At 40.1% G+C, this 14,011-nt stretch overlaps 2 protein-coding genes across 2 annotated transcripts in view; one reads left to right on the forward strand and one right to left on the reverse strand.

Annotated features, from left to right (window-relative positions):
* Positions 1–940: 940 nt before the first annotated feature.
* SARC_08448 (hypothetical protein) lies at positions 941–10,989 on the reverse strand. The gene is made up of 10 exons (XM_014297576.1): positions 10,410–10,989; positions 9,988–10,089; positions 8,445–8,543; positions 7,470–7,604; positions 5,982–6,188; positions 4,923–5,009; positions 4,077–4,118; positions 3,492–3,599; positions 2,113–2,202; positions 941–1,531 (listed from the first exon to the last, which is right to left on the reverse strand). The coding sequence occupies exons 1-10, from the start codon at positions 10,500–10,502 to the stop codon at positions 1,448–1,450; spliced, it is 1,047 nt and encodes a 348-aa protein (XP_014153051.1). The 5' UTR covers positions 10,503–10,989; the 3' UTR covers positions 941–1,447.
* A 921-nt stretch (positions 10,990–11,910) lies between these two features.
* Positions 11,911–14,011, forward strand: part of SARC_08449 (hypothetical protein) — an 8,430-nt gene continuing 6,329 nt past the window's right edge. Inside the window, exons 1-3 of the mRNA XM_014297577.1 lie at positions 11,911–12,243; positions 12,646–12,747; positions 13,759–13,857. Coding sequence (XP_014153052.1) covers positions 12,154–12,243; positions 12,646–12,747; positions 13,759–13,857 — 291 coding nt within the window. The 5' untranslated portion in view covers positions 11,911–12,153. The remainder of the gene's footprint in view (positions 12,244–12,645; positions 12,748–13,758; positions 13,858–14,011) is intronic.

The following is a 14,011-nucleotide window of genomic DNA, read 5'->3' on the forward strand; positions in this document are numbered from 1 at the left end:
GTGTAGTGTGTACTCAGTAGTGTGTAGTGTGTACTCAGTAGTGTGTAGTGTGTACTCAGTAGTGTGTAGTGTGTACTCAGTAGTGTGTAGTGTGTACTCAGTAGTGTGTAGTGTGTACTCAGTAGTGTGTAGTGTGTACTCAGTAGTGTGTAGTGTGTACTCAGTAGTGTGTAGTGTGTACTGTGTGCAGGCGACAGCACAGTGACAAGACAGTGAGGAGAGTAGGAGGGAAGGGAAAAGGAGCGATTGGGAGCTGGTCAGCCGGGGGCGGTAGTAGTGCACCACGCCACAGTTATTCACAGTAGGGAGGACAGAGGAGTGATGATTGGAGAAAGTTATATTACACAGCATGCGAACTCTTAGGTCTCAACAGTGAACAGTGAACACTACCCCTGTGCCTTTTACTTTACACAGTTACACCCCCCTCATTATTTAGCAGATCTTACCAGACTGTCAGTCTCCGACCTCATCAACGGCGTCTCTACATGTCTCTCCTGAGGCGGCTGACATCGCATACGAGCATTCACATTTGACAAACAAATGCTGTTTTCTCGGAGATTGATCATGCGAAGACCAAGATATTATTTATCTAGAGTGTATATATAGTATGTACATCACCTTATATTATTATATATAGAACCTATGTTGCTCTGCAAGTATGAAAGCGCGTTCTGAGGCTCGTAGAAGTTACAAAGGTTATCAGTCCAGAGTTCAGTAATTCAATTTGAAACCAACAACGTTGTGTAGTTATCGTCACTTAAAGCCGCCATATAGTTGCTATACTAGACCACACTTTATACCGTGGCGATAGCCTAAATTGACCGATTTTATGCCCATACGTACTTTTCTATTAAGCAGAGCTGCCTTGGATGTAGCTATTAAGTATAATTTATTGCTGTACATGACGCTGCCCAGCGAAAACGACCATGTGCTGATTTCTGACGTCATACATCGTACTAAAAGTGGCAGGGCCTTATTTCTGATCGATAAAAAAGTCGGTGTGTACGATTTTGAATGAGTATTTATTTAGTTCACCTATAAATGGGCGGTCATGGTTTGAAATCTCTATGGAATCAGATTCGATCTATAGAATCGCATATCCAGTTGCACTCACTCGGTGTCAGGGCAATAAATTCATACATATGTTATTCACGTGGCATTAACCAAACAGTGAAACGAATTGATAACATTCAATTCAAAACACCAGTGGTTCAGGCAACGGATAGAGGTGATGAAAGCAACTGGCCAAACGGGGTTTCTGGCCACCATAGCTACGAAATAGTAAACGCATTGAACGCCCAAATCCTAAATTCACACGGCATTTATCGTGCACTTTTGTTCTTAATGAACGTGCAAATTTGGAATCGATCTCGACACCTGTATTCCTATCAGTTGTGATACAAAAAACACTTCTATAGTTCTAAATTTCAAAAGCTTTTTTGAAAACTCATGCCACCTTCCCAGTTCCAACTTTTTGTGCGGACTCTTCTAGGGCTTCAAACAGCTGCTCCTGCGCGAGCCGTATAGTTTCCTGTTTGAGTGATGATTTAGAAATAGTAGAGGGTTTGAGTCATCATTGAAATAATAGTATGTTATGATAGATATATCTAGTTTCAATGCCAATAAGCAAATCTCCGTATGTGATCGCTTAGTATGCAATGTTCCTTGTACAGAGATTTGCAGCAAAGTCCCTTAGTTGTTGCTAGGTAGTAACTATTCCTTGCACGCTCCAGTACTGGGACTACCAAACCCTCGACCCACATTGCGCAGCCAAAACACTGCACAAAACATCTTGATATGGTGTACTGCTGTAGACAGCTCGACCTAATTGACGGGCATTGTGGATTGATATGAACATCTTACACTTGGGTTTAGGGTTTAGGGTCAATCGCCTCTGTGCAAAAGCTTCATCACGCACATACACTCAGACAAACGAACACCCACTTCACTCCCAAGGCACAATCCAAAAATAACACATGTCAGTATGTGCATCCAACCCCATCACGCACACAGCACACTAAAAGATAAACGTTAACGTGACCCATCCCGTACGCAGCACACTAAAAATAAAAGTTAACGCGAACGGTGGATACAATAGACACCACTGTGTACCTTCGGCGCATTGGCATCGTGGAGGTCTCTGAGGATTCGCTTTGCCGATCCGAAGTCACTTTTACTTAAACTTTGGTTTAAGTTCCATATCTGCGCACAAGTAAACGGATTGTGCAGTGGGGAATGTGTGATGAGCTTGCTGCGATGGGTGCAGGAAAGAAAACGCTACGGAAATGAAAACCCAAAACCCTACGAGTTACGGTGTGGGTTGTCCCTCTATAATCATGTATGGTCGAATACATGAGTGTGGTTAATATTTCAACCAACCATTGACATACGTATCTCTATAAAGTTCATCTATGGATATGTATGCGTATTAAAGGTATCACTATAAGGTTAATGTGATACACAACTATGGATATGTATCCCATTCAAGCACAATGTTAATGTGATGCATATCTATAGATATGCATCCCATTCAAAAACAGCTTGCATTGAGCGCTATGGAGTGCCATTCATATGTCTACACTTGAATGTGATGTGAGTATATATTGCACTGTTCTATACACGTTTAAACGTTAATCGCTCATGCTGTACTATCAGTCATAAATTATCAGCCATAACCTCTGTGTATGTTTATATCATGCTATACTATTTGCAATAGATTATCCGCCATAACCTCTGTGTATGTTTATATCATTCTATACTATCAGTCATTGATTATCTGCCATAATCTCTGTGTATGTTTATATCATTCTATACTATCAGTCATAGATTGTCTGCCATAACCTCTGTGTATGTTTATATCATTCTATACTATCAGTCATAGATTGTGTCTGCCATAACCTCTGTGTATGTTTATATCATGCTATACTATTAGTCATTTAGGAGCGTGTATATGATTTTTTGTGCCATTGCATTGACTGTAGAATTGGCCCACGTGGATCGCATACTTTTAAGGGTATTTAAGAGATTTATGAGGGTATTTAGGGATTTAACAGCCAACTAATCGATGCACATCAGTCCGTCTGATTCATAAACAGCCTCGCCATTGAGAGACTGGTCAGGCACATGCAAGTACATGTACATATGTATATGGTACATGCACATGTACACTTACATATGTATATGGTTCATGCACATGCACATATACATATGTATATGGTATATGGTATATGCATATAGTATATAGTATACGTACATATGCATTGGTATATGTACATGCAAATGTTATTCCAACTACACTCATTGCTGCACTCATGCACAACTGCTGAGTTCATACCGTTGTTGCTGTCACATTAGAAGGAATCGTGCCCCTCGCACACACCAGTTTAGTTTGAGAAACAATATGTCTGCATTCATCTATACGCGCAGATTGCTTGATATGTTGTGTATCAGATTAAAATAGAAACCCTAAACCCTATGACATTAGAACGTACCATTTGACTTCGTTCCATGTCTCTCCGTTGCTCGCGTGCCCGTGCTTTGATCACCTTCGTCTCTTCTCTAAGCTTCTTCTCTAGTGTGTCTGATTCATCTCTGATTGTCTGTGAATAAACACAGAAAATATACCTCAAATCATATATATATATATATATATATATACATATATAGATAGATATAAAATTATAGATATAGACATACAGGCTCTTGTAGGAATATGTGAGCGACACCTGCGTGTGTTAAAGTTTTACGTCGTCCCACTCCAGAATGTATGTACTCTAGTACGCTGATGGGTTCCACACCAACTGATCTCTGTAGTACCAAATTGCTTGCACTGGTCTCAACAGCACACGCACAAACACACGCACAGCGATTGAACGTTGTAGCTATTGGCGCAAGAGACCAGGAGTGGGCGAATAGAGTAAACAGACGAATGACAGGTAACACATGAACAGACGAATGACATGTGACAAATGAACAGACGAATGACAGGTGACACATGCACAGCATAAGTATTAGGAGAGTATGGCCAGTCATAGACCTGTAGCGGGTGGCTCTCCTGTCCTGGTTATAGCACATACCGTGAGGTTGTTGTCGATGAGCTTCTTCTCTTTGATTATTGTCTGAGTTGTGTGAAGAACAGATCAACGCACAGTGAATGGCGATGGCTTAGATATTTTGGGTGCGATTCAGCCCTAAGATTAAAAGGGTATGGTCCACTACAAGGTACACTGGGACAGGGCCCTAAGGTTTCTATAGTTTCACTGGGAGTGCGTGCGTGTATTGTACGTTTCGATGTATATTTTCTTACGTTTATATAAATGCATTGGTTCTATGGTTTCACTGGGAGAATGTGTATGTGTTCTTATCTTTTTGTAAATGTATTGGTTATATAGTTTCACTGAGGGAGCACAAGCGTGTATTGTAATGTTTCGATGTATGTATTCTTACCGTTGTATAAATGTATTAGTATATGAGTTCACTGGGAGAATGTGTATATGTTCCTATATTCAAAAAAATGTATTGGTAAGATAGTTTCACTGAGGGAGCACAAGCGTGTATTGTAGCGTTTCGATGTATGTATTCATACCGTTATATAATTGTATTAGTTATATGGTTTCACTGGGCAAATCTGAGCGTATTGTTACATTTTGATGACAACATCTGTCACAAGCGTATATATATATACACGACTAAAAACATCCATCCCAGGCATATATACACAAAGACTAAGAATATCTACCACAAGTATATATACATACATGGCCAATAACAGCTGTCACAAGCATATATACATACATGACTAGCAACATCTATCACAAGATACATACACGACTTAACAATATCTATCGCAAGCACATAATGTCAATGGAATGTGAAGGGCAACACTCCCCTACTGACACCACCCACTAACCACCCCCACTGACCAGCCTTGTCTGCTCCATGTCTTGTTGGTGCTGTCTTTCTAGTTCTTCAAACTCCTTCTTCTCTCGTTCAAAGTCCGCCCTCACCTCCTGCAGCACAGCGGTGGGGCGTGCAGACGAGTCATTGCGTGTTAGAGTGTGACATACGTTTTAGAGTGTGATATGCGTATTAGAGTGTGATATGCGTATTAGAGTGTGATATGCGTATTAGAGTGTGATATGCGTATTAGAGTGTGATATGCGTGAATGATATGTAGAAGTGACGTGTGCTGTAGTCTGAGTGCTTGTTGTTATACTGTTGTCGTGTGAGTACACAGATGAATGATATGTAGTAGTGTCGTGTGCCCACTACAAGACTACACATTCTAGAAGCAAGCATGCGCCTATTTAGAAGGCTGTGATGTATGATTGCTTATAGCCTGCGCGCTATCTGGCAACGGCGACAATGTGAATGAGCACAATGGATCCCCTATAGGTATACAGGTATTATATATATGTCTATACGTAATGCATATCCATATATATATATGATATAGAATCAATATAATAATACCTACAGGCGTTATATTGATGTCTATGAACTTCATATACAGAAACACTTCAACACTCGCGGGCTATTTGGTCGCACGATACGTGTGTCAACTATTGCCAATGCTCATACAACGCCCTTCTACCACACAACCGCCATAGAGCCCAAACCTGTCCCGTTATCGCTTTCGCAAAGTAATATATATGTGCCTTACAGATTAGCATAACTCATACATGTGATGTATTATCATATGACATACAGCGTAGCGTGTGTGACCTGCATGGTGAGTATGAGATGTGAATGCCATTCAACACACATCGCTATGTAGGTACACGTGTACACATGCCACCATCAAACAGTGCATGGAATGGTGCAGCTGTATCTCTGAGTTGTTCTAGGGTCATACGCATTCGTATTCCGTGTGCATTATGGGTTTTAGGGTTTAGTCCTCGCCCCTCTCTCGTAAACCTTCAAGGGCCGTGTTCATATGCAAGCTCTTCTGAACCCACACATCCCACAACCCGGCCACTCACCGCCATCTGGCTGTCGATGTAGCTGGTGTAGTCGTTGGCCATGGTCTCCATGAGCTGATCGTCGCTGCGCCTGAGTACGTCTTGCTGTTGCTTGGCCTGTGCAACGGTTGCGTTGTGCGTGTCTATCTCTAGTTTAAGAGCCTCCACCTCGTGTTCCAGTTGTTTGATCTCTGACAAGGCTAAGAAGTTCTCAGCCGATAGTCGGGTCTGCATGCGTTGCGTGTTCGATGGTTTGTTAGTACTGACGGATGAGTACATCGATAGAAACGAACGCGTGCGTTATACGCCCTCCCGGGATACGCCTTGTACTACCTCTTACATCCGTACATCTTCTAAACGGATTGAGTTCAGCTATACAGAATATACGCGTGCAGTAGTTGTGCGTTCGTACGCTTTGAGGTTTGTCGAAGCCACACAACATAGGCGAACACAACCAAAATACTTCGTGTGTGGCGTTAAGTTTCAGGTGGAGCTGTTTGCTGAATGGCGCGATATAACGTATACAATGATAACGCAAACCTAAAACCCTAAAACCGTTGATGGTCGTTCGGGAACAGTCAGATAGGAATGTCTACACAACCTGAAACCTGAGTGAAATGTCGTATATTCCTGAAGTGGAATGTCGTATATTCCAGAAGTGAAATATCGTATATTCCTGAAGTGAGATGTCGTATATTCCTGAAGTGAGATGTCGTATATTCCTGAAGTGAAATATCGTATATTCCTGAAGTGAAATATCGTATATTCCTGAAGTGAAATATCGTATATTCCAGAATGCTGAAGTGAAATGTCGTATATTCCTGAAGTGAAATGTCGTGTATTCCTGAAGTGAAATGTCGTGTATTCCTGAAGTGAAATGTCGTGTATTCCTGAAGTGAAACTAGCAAGTGTGCCTTTCATATCAGACGAACTAAAACCCTAAACCCCTAAAAACGCAACACAGTCGCTCATGTGCAGCCGATATCACAGAGGTAAGTACACCCGAATTTGTTCAAATGTTCCGTTTATCGGTGTATGCTTTCGTAGTTGGGTTTGTTCGTCAGTGTAGTCCAGGGTTTAGATCATAACTATCTGCTGTTCAACGCAGCGAGTTGTCTATTTATGTGGAAGTTCATTTGACGGACAAACATTTTGCCAACCCTTCTGGAATTGTACGTATTGAAACTGAATAGACTAGAACTATTACACACAAATAAAGATGTTAAAACAAATACATACAAATAAAGATATTAAATCAATTACATACGGAACTATTTGGACACAAACAATTCATACGACAGCAACGACAGCAACAATATATACGATGAACTATTACACACAAATGAGGATATTAAAATAATTACATACGAAACTATAAGGACACCAACAATTTATACGACAGCAACAACACCAACAATACATACAATACTATGAAGACAAGAACAATACATGCAATAGCAACCACACAAACAAAACATACAATACTATGAAGACAACAACAATACATACAATAGCAGACAGCCGTCGCTTCTCCGGTTCGGCCTCAAACAGTTCGAGTAACGTGGTTTTGACATCGCTATCCACTCTGTAGAAACCCAAACCAAATGATCCTGTGCCTGCTACGTCTACCGGAGTCTTTCCTTTCTGCGTGAGTGTGTGTAGATAAATATGTGTGTATAGATATATATATGTTTGTGTAGATAAAATGTATGTGTGTGTGAGTATGTATCTGAGAAAAACTAAGTTAATGTACGCCACAGGGAGTGTGTGCATAGCTCAGATAAATACACTATACCGTGGACTTGACGTATGAAGCTTAGAAATGACTCTCTAGGTCCGTAGCCCAGCCACACAGTTGTGAGCTGTACTACGCGGGACGGTGATGGGATACAACTAGCAGGCGAAGCCAATAGTACACGCATCGAATACACATGTGCCACAAACATGTGTTTATATATACAATGGGTCTTTGTACATACGTACATATAGCGTACGTGAACTGTACGCAGATGTATCTAGATGTGCACATATCCACATATGAGTATTCATAGGGACACAAACAGTTTTGGAAAGGTATATGAGTACTTAGCACACATAGGAGTTGTTTGATTGTTGGGTTGTAGGGTTGTAGAGTTGTGGGGCTGACTGTCTAATAAGAGCCAGGGAGACATGCACTAGTCCAGAATGGTTGTTATTTGCAGATGAGCTGCCAAGACACTCACAAGTCGATGTACATGTGATGGCCTGTACGTCTAGTTATAGTTACATTGCCAATAACTGCTTAGCAGCCTATGTTTCCTAGTTGTACATGCATTCACATACCTGCATCTGTGTATTTATAATGCAAACCCCATATGAAGTCAGCTCTATCTATACAGGCTATCTTGTAGCTCTAAGTTTCGTTTACTTTTCAGATATTGGCACACAATAACTGATCTAAATTGTGCAGAGTACTTTCAGGACACACTGTTAACAGCGACCAACCTGATTTTTGACCCCAAATCCTGCGTTGTGTTCCAGCAGCACTTTGATGCACTCGACCTTTCCCCACTCAGACGCGTGGTGCAATGCCGTATCACCGTACTGTTAGTATTGATTGAGAGCGCAACAGTGAGTGTACAGTGATGTCAACCCGGTTGGATTGGTACTGAACTGGTATATGAGAAGAATATATCGTCACTGCGTGACTGCTGATGAGCACTTCTGCGCTGTTTGGGTAGTAGTTAAATCACTCACAACAATCAATAACGTAAGACTAACTGGGGAATAAAGGCTACTTATATTACAAACCACTCCGTGATTGATACTCAAAAGCACGACTATGTGGTCTGTACTCAAGACATGACTATGTTCTTCATGCTCAAGATAATAGCTCTCTGCAAAGGTCGCTGGATGAAAGTGGGATGCGCTCAGGATCATCACTTGTGATAAACAATTTCACAGTGCCATGTTCAAGTATACGACCAACGTTAGATTGGCTAGACTGTCGGCGTGAACAGCTCACAACTGCACACAAAAGAAAGTAACACTGCCATCGAGTTGCAGAAGCGCATGCGAACACATCCCCCATATCTCTAATCCCAATCATATTATCATAGTATCATGTTGATTACTATGGACTAGGTATCGAACTCTAAGAAAATAACTATGTGTTCCGCTGATTAGCCTCAGATCTACATTTATGCTTACAATTTCAAGTATACATATACAGTTCATTGCATACGTTGAGAATATCTTGCCATCAGAGTCTTGTTAAATATAAATACGAGTTCACACATACGTCCAATGGCATATTTGTGTGTTAGTACATATACAAAATTGTACTGTTGTCAAACAAACATATATTCAAATAATTAGATTAAGTGCATATATTTCCAAATACATGAATTATCCTGCATACTTGGGCACTCAAAGACGTAGATGTGCATGTGCTTTATATTCTGGTATGAGGGAGCACATTCATTAGACGATGCTTACGTCGATACTCATTTTCAGTTGCGAGTATGGTATGACAATGCTATATATATATATATATGTATGTATATATATATAGATATAGATATAGATATATATATATATATACAAGAGTGCGTGTGTTTTTATCGATACATTTTGTGTATGAAAACACCGGAAGGAAGGTTTCCAATACACGTGGACATATATACATATATGAATACAGGTATCGGTTGTATACTTACACACATAAATTACTAGACGAAATCAAATGTTTTTGGGTATAATATATCATGGCTGTGGGTTGTACACATACTCGGGTATGTGGTCGCATGTGCAAATATCAGCAAATGTGATCCTTTTTGTTTGTGTCCAGTATAGTCTCTACTTAACGCTTTGAATCGCATAACCCGCAATCCTCAGGTACTGTCAACATTCGGAAAAAAACAGTGTATCCGCATACCAGCCATCACATAATTCGACAAAACTGAAACTATTTGAACATTCAGCAGGCATGTATGAATGCATACATACACTTGCAAGGTAGTATTGATATACACAGATTACTACATACGTTATCAGCCAAATCTACAACCGCTCCCTCTGCATCCATCAGTAACTGCAGCGCTTCGTGCTGGCCAGCGGATGCAGCATGATGAGCTGGACCCCATCCGTTCTGAGTAATTTGAATTTACGACTCCGTTTGAGAAAGTATTAAGTCATACAATGCGGATAAAGTTTTGGAGAACAGTAACCAGATTGCCACTAAATCAACTTGCACGTGTTTCACAACCACATGTATCTATTCCCACAATATGATGTAACGTATGCACACAGCGTACCATAATTCACGTTTTGTGTTGAGACACATTTTCATTCAACAACTGACACGCTTGTTATCTGTTGCCGCGAATACAAAGTCACCATAAACCCATTCCAAACTTGTGCGACAAAGTTTTGCAATCGTGAAAATCAGGTCAAGTAAAATCAGCATACCCAATCTTTGCTGTTCACATCGCCGTGGTTAGCAACGTAAGTTGTGATCGTTTGTATGTCGCCTGATTTGGCAGCGTCGTGTATACTTGGCATGATTTTAAGATTCTCGTCGTAGCAAGTATATAGAATTGAAATGTATACGAAACTCACAGAATTCAACTCAGTGGAATTCCTGTTGATGCACGCTTGATGTAGTAACCGAAAGGTGAGAAAAGTGGCTATATTATATCAGGTACTTGTACAAAATCTCTTATGGCAAACTATCCGTTTTGTTGAGCAACTTATTTATACAAAGATCTTTTAATTGTATAGACATTTCAATCTCATACAAATATTTTTGATGTGTGTATGTAATTATGTATACATCCACTATGTTATATGTATGTATAACTTCATATGAGTGCTCCGTCAATGGGATATCCGAGCACCTAGTAGTAGTTGATAATAATAAAAATCATAGCCTTTGTTGAATTCAGTAGGCTACTACATACTGATTTTTATTATTATAGATTATGTATTTTATAAAATTGTTGTTGAAATAAAAAGGGTAGAAAAGCCCTAAACCCTAAAAAAAACAGTGTGCAACTGCGCATAGTGATTGGCCCTAGTAACAGGAAACCACTGAGTCTAGTACACACTGAGTCTAGTGTCTACCGCTATTTATTTTCCATTTATTTAGAACATTTAGAAGGCTATTTATATTGAGGTCCTGAGAGGACGTAGATATTCCATTTGCTACATATTGGTTTGTTATATATATAAATTAATTGAACAAAATAGTGTGTATCCATGGGCCGTGGACTTGTGGCGTTGACTCGTTGTGGACTGTGGAGTGTGGACTTGGAGTCGTGGTTACTGGTTACGCGTGGTAACTGGTAAGTGGTTTACTTCTGCCAAAACAACACTAAAAACAGTTGGCTCTGTCTCGGGATGCTATTGGTCGCTAGGGGCGATTGCTGGTTTTTTCCCCCTCATTGAATATGTTTTTTTTTAAAACAAATAGCTGTCAATTTTGTATGTATGTATTATGTACTCTATTTAAATAAAATAAAAATAGTATTTAGGCTATGATAATATATTTATAATAATAAAATTGTACCACAGAAAAAGTGACTCATCACAGCCGAGCAACCCGAGCCTGCCCGCTGCCGAGCAGATTTATTGTCAATTTGAAAAAGAATGAAAAATCGAACACTCATAATAATGTAAGAATAACAAACCTCACAATAATAAATAAAATAACCGAATAGGGCCTAACCTATATTTAGCCACCAATCAGACGTTCTCTAAGAAGCAATAACCAAAAACAGAGTATTCTATGTTTTTTTTCCAAATGCTCCAGATCTCTTCTGTTCTTTTTCCAAATGCTCCAGATCTCTAATACCAGAATATTCGACAAAGCCGTGATGACGTAACCAAAGCCAAACCCAACTGTAAAAACTTTTTTTTTGGGTATTTATGGCATGTACATGGATTTTTTAAAGATACATACAACTACATGCACAGGGCCACAGGCTACAGCGCTTGATACGACACTCAACGTACTGGTCATTATTCAATACTACACAAACCCTGCTATCAAACATACACCGACAGGTGACATCTTTATGCTTGAATTGCTTCGTTTGTAAGTGCATCACGACGCCGCGCCCTTTTACCACAACGTCTGCGTTTATCCCACTCAATATATTCCGAAACTCTTTAACCATACCGTCTGCGCTTATCCCACCCAATATACTCCAAAATGAGTCTGCGAGATGCCGCCGCTAAAGGTGATTCACATACCGTAAAGAAACTTATGGATGAAGGGGTCGGCATAAACGACGAAGATTGGGTATGTGCAATTTGAGCGCAGGTTTTTGTGCATGGCACATTCAATCCCAACAGCACTTGATACAATCGAATTTTTGTATTTGGAAACGCACAAAGCAAACTTTATATTGAACCGAATTCACTATGTAACTTATAGTAGAGACTTTCGTCCGCTACATGCCCTACGCTCCTTCTAGTTCGACAATGGTGCCAGAGGCATGCATACTGTCACTTCCCGTATCTATTAGGTACTGATCGCCACGCCGTCGTATCGCTGCGCCCAAATGAATCTCTCCTATAAAGCACTATATCGACACCCTGCTTGATATATTTTATTCCGACATATTTAATCAGAGTTATATACAGTACTTCCTGCTTACACTGGCCTATGTTGTACCTTTTTCTATATAATTCTGCTGTGTAGGATGGATGGACAGCATTGCATTTCGCAGCTTCAAATGGGCATTTTGAGACCATCGATGAGCTGCTTCTAGCAGATGACATCAATATACAGACGGCCAATCATGTATGTATTTTTAATTTATCATACGTTAATATCTAAGTACCATAATCTGTTCCCCGTTAATTTATATACAAATGTTATAATCCATCGTCCCTTCACTATCTAATTTTATCCATCTACTATATACATTATTTGATGTAATAGTTTTACCTATACATAACTAAATGCAATAATATGTTATTCATTCAGATCTAAACTCGGTTGATCTCGTGTTTGTCGGAAGTAGCTTAGAAACGGCAATGTGGCAGTATGCGATTTAGTGGTAGTAGTCGTGCTTAGTTGTACGTTTGTATTAATGGACTGACCAAACCCATCGACTGAGCATTCGCTTGAGACTTATCTCTTCTCCCACTAGCACGTTTTGCGCATGTTTGTCCTCGCTGATTTATGACTCATCGCCATCCATCTTAATCCGTGACAAATCCTATGCGCGAAGTTATGGTATATATTCAATTACTGGTGATATACCTTATACACTATCGCTCCGTACAATCTAAGGACGTTGCAACTGACGCATTACCTGGCACATCTGCATATGTAAATCTATCTGACGCTAGATGCTTTAAACTGCATTCAGAAGTCACAGGATCGCCACCAACGCCATGCATATGTCTTTCAATGTGACAGCATGTATGTAGTACTATTGATGTCACTGGTATTGTACATGTCAAAAACGTGTCAAGAACATTCGATTGGACAACTCAGTGGGATATAACGGTCACAGACACTGTTAAGCCCAGCCACCTACATCTGCATAACGCATAAATGAAATGAACATATGACCACGTCCAGTTTCAATGACAATGTGTATTTAGTTTTGTGTATATTATCCTCCGCCAATGACTCTTTGAAAGCCACAACCACATCCTAATCAACCAATGCTGCTCTGTAGCAACTGACTGCAAGCAACAGTCCGTGTAGTTCGGGACTTTCCAACCGACAGTTAACCTAAATGCGCTTGGGTTTGGGGTTTTAACAACTAATCTGAATACGTTTGGCTTTCATTTGTCATAGCATGGTGACACGCCTCTACACTTGGCGTCGATGTGGGGCCATGTCAAGTGCGTGCAAGTGCTGTTGGATCACAGCGCAAGCATGGAGCCTAAGAACTCGGTAAGGGCAAGGGTAATGGGAATGCAGCCTTTGAGTGAGGGTTTGCAGATATTGAATTTCTTATATATATATATATATATATATATATATATATATATAGTAGTGTGTTGTAGTAGTAGAAGACGTACTAGTTAACTTATTACGTAGTGTGTTG

This window comes from Sphaeroforma arctica (assembly GCF_001186125.1).
Source record: "Sphaeroforma arctica JP610 unplaced genomic scaffold supercont1.760, whole genome shotgun sequence".
Taxonomy (NCBI): Eukaryota; class Ichthyosporea; order Ichthyophonida; genus Sphaeroforma; species Sphaeroforma arctica.